This window comes from Grammomys surdaster, unplaced genomic scaffold, assembly GCF_004785775.1.
Source record: "Grammomys surdaster isolate TR1022 unplaced genomic scaffold, NIH_TR_1.0 843, whole genome shotgun sequence".
Classification (NCBI taxonomy): Eukaryota; Metazoa; Chordata; class Mammalia; order Rodentia; family Muridae; genus Grammomys; species Grammomys surdaster.
The window spans coordinates 1096719-1100129 of NW_021605262.1; the positions used below are offsets into that span (position 1 = coordinate 1096719).

General features: G+C 48.0%; 1 protein-coding gene across 1 annotated transcript in view; it reads right to left on the reverse strand.

The window, feature by feature from the left end:
• Positions 1–2783: 2783 nt before the first annotated feature.
• Ube2ql1 (ubiquitin conjugating enzyme E2 Q family like 1) overlaps positions 2784–3411 on the reverse strand; it is a 37386-nt gene continuing 36758 nt past the window's right edge. Inside the window, exon 3 of the mRNA XM_028782759.1 lies at positions 2784–2946. Within this exon, the coding sequence (XP_028638592.1) occupies positions 2815–2946 (132 nt within the window). The 3' untranslated portion in view covers positions 2784–2814. The remainder of the gene's footprint in view (positions 2947–3411) is intronic.

Below are 3411 nucleotides of genomic sequence, written 5' to 3' on the forward strand. Positions count from 1 at the left end.
ATAGGCCCTGAGGATCTAGATGAGGTCTTCCAGCATGTACGCATGCCAGGCAGGAGAGTGAACCGTCTCCCTAGCTGAAAATCGCGTTTTCTTAAAACAAATAACTGATTTTTTCCATAAATGTTTACAAAACAATACAAAGGCCATGCAACATAAACTAAACTCCAGGCACTAGAAAGAGTAAAATGGGATGTATCGCCTTCCTACTTGGTGGATGGCAGTCACAGGGCCAGTGGGGTGACATCAAGTCTTCTGGTTGTACTTCTGGTAACGCCCTCCCTGGAATAATGAGGGAAAAGCTCTTCTCTCAGCCAGCAGCTAAAATGCAGTGACTCAGATCTGCCCCTGTGCCTTTTTTTCTCCTGAAGGTGTTGGTTGGTAGAGGAGATTACCTAGAGGTTGGCCCCCTACACATCTGAGGAAGAGTTTGTGTCCCAAGGTCTCAAGGTCCCCAGCTTAAGACACAAACCATAACAACCAACAGCCTCAGGTACAAAGGTCAGTCAGTATTCAGGATGGAGAGCTGCACGTCCTTACTGCCATCCAGTTTTGGTGACCGGTGACTGCTTTGGGGGAACTTGAACAGGCTAGTTCCTTTTACTATCTTGTTCCCTGAGCCCAGCAGCTGCTTTGTGTGTCTGGGGAGAATAAGAAATCGGTCAGAAGGCTGGTAACGTAGCTGAGTAGGAAGAGTGCTTGCCTTAGCATCCGTGAAATGGTGTCCAAACCTCAGCTCTGAATGCACAGTGCAAGGGGATGCACGCCTACAGTCCTAGCACTTGGGATTGGAGGCAGGAAGCTTAGGAGGTGGAGATCTCACCTATGCAATGAGACTGAGGCCAGCTAAGATACAGGAGACCCTGTCTCAAAAGAAACAGTGACTAGAAGCAAAATGACAGCACTGAGTATATTTGGTTGGCCTCCAGACACACTGGGAAGAGCTACTCCCTGTCCTTTGAGATGAATTTTTCTGGGTCCCTAAACATCTTTGGACAACGAGAAGCGAGTAATTGCACAGAGTTAGCCATGAGCTGGCTCTCCCTTCATAGCTGGAAAATCAAAGTGGAAACACTTGAGCATGGCCAGCCATGCACCCAGGCTTTCAGGTAGGAAGTCAGCTTCCTGGAACCATTTTAGACTACCAGGTGTTTGCAAGAGTATCGGCTCCTAAGATGTGTCCTGCCTATAAAATGCTGCTTGTGACATTCGTGTATTGGTATTGGCCCTGCCTGAAATATTAACCCTTTAAATGCAGATGAAATACTTCCAGTGGGGCTGGAGAGTTTGCTATGTTGCTAATAGCACCGGATGCTCTTCCAGGGGATCTGTATTTGAGACTCAGCACCTACATGGTGGCTCATAACCATCAGCCCAGTTCCAGAAGATTTGATGCTCTCTAATGGTTTCTGAAGGCACCAAGCATTCATGTGGTCCACAGACACACATGCAGGCAAAAACATCTACATTTATTAAAAAAAGAAAAGAAGAAAGATATATAGACAGACAGACAGATGGAAAGAAGGAGGGAAGGAAAGAAAAAAGACAACAGACAGACTTCCAGTGGAAGCTTAGTTCACCATGATTGATTCTCGAGGCTGGGTGTCAGGTATGCATGGTTTTATTTAAAATGTGTCCAATAAGATTTTTTTTCCACTTAGAATGAACATTTTACCTCTGTCTGCATGTTGTCATAAACATTATCTCTTCATTTCATGGAGTTTCTTCGAAAGTTCTAGGTGATTTAACAGAAGAGTAAAATGAAAGTGTGGGGAGATTAAATAACGGGGAGGTCACACCACAGCGAGGGTGCTCTTGCCTCAAGTCAGGGACACACAAGTGACTAGTGGGTGAAGTAACAGACCGGGTCATGCAAGTCCCCTTGTGTCACCTGGTGTCCTTTGGCAGTTCTGGTGTCTCCTGTCACTAGCACGGAAGACAAAGTGAGTCCGTCGACATCGGCAAAGGGGAAATTGTCTTCTGGTAGCTGAGCGGAGACAGACACAGAAGCACTGTTGCTGGAGCGATCCCTAACGTCTGAAGAGACTGTTCCCTCAGGCCATCGGCTGATCTGAGCACCCAGGGAGGGGCACCTCATGTCCTGAACCCCTCTGGTGGCCGCAGCACCCCCCGCCTGTCATCAAATGGCACTGATTTATCTTCCAACAGCAGCACAGCACAAGATAGGCATGGGAGCACATTTTAATCAAGTGGGCAGTTGTAGTTTTAAGTCAGCACTAAAACCTGGCAATGTTAGATTTGTGTTTTCATGAGCCAAAAGGTCATAGCATGAATGAGGTCTAAATGTCATCACAGAAGACCACAGGCCACAGAAAGAAAGATACGTCTTCAAGTTATGTTGACCTGCCAGGAAGAGAAACAAAGAGAGATCTCAGCAAACAGGGGCCGGCAGGCCCAGTGGTGTGCAGCGCTCCTGACCTGGGAACAGCCCCTTGTATATGGAAATGAAGTGGGCGGGGCATTGAGTTCCCTCGGGGCTGCTCACAGCTGCTGTCATGGAAAGAAGCTAAGGGCAATTCAACAGGTGGTCAGAGGGGGGCGGGCTGGGGAACGTCATCATCTCGGCATTTGTTCTAAAGTGACTTAGAGACGGTCATTTATTATGGAAACATAATCCCGAACAGTTTGCTCTTTCTCTCCGTAAACACGTCAGTTCATAAATAACTTAAGTGTGTCCTTTGCATTCAGAACACAGTTCTGGCTGGAGTAGAAAAGGGTAGAAGATGCGCAGCGGTGAAGGAGATGGCAGGGTGGAGTGTGGACGGGCGGCTCGAGTATCTGGGGCGCGTGCAGGCATCAGCCGTCAGACACGGGCGGGGTGACCCAGCCGTACTTCTCGTGTGTCTTCACCAAACTCTTGAAGGTTGCTTCAGCTTCCTTGCGGCTGAAGGACTTTTTTGACTTGCCGGCTTTTCTGCAGATCCGTCCCTGTGTGAGATGGAAAGAGACACCAGGTTAGCGGCTCAGCAGCAGATCTTTCTGTCTCCTGATAGGTTTGTCAAAGGCACATAAGGTGGTAGGCCATTTCTGATGTTTGAATCAAGACGTGTTGACCACAAGCAAGGGTGGGCACTCTCATGGATCAGAGGTGGGGTGTGACAGCTTTGGTGGAGGGCACATTGTGGAGCCAGGGACTGTAAACCATTTAGGGTGCAGGACAGCCTCTGCTTTGTTCAAAATGGTTCCATTTGTAAGGCTGGAAGGCAGTCTCCCTGCATCCCTGAGATACAGCTGAAGGGTCCCTTAGGAAAATAGCATCAATTCAGACCGAAACAAACAGCAGTCTCAGGGGAACTTCACGATTCAAGTATAACTTCTGGATTTTCTGTGATCTTCATGGAAATAAACACACACACACACACACACACACACACACACACACACACACACACA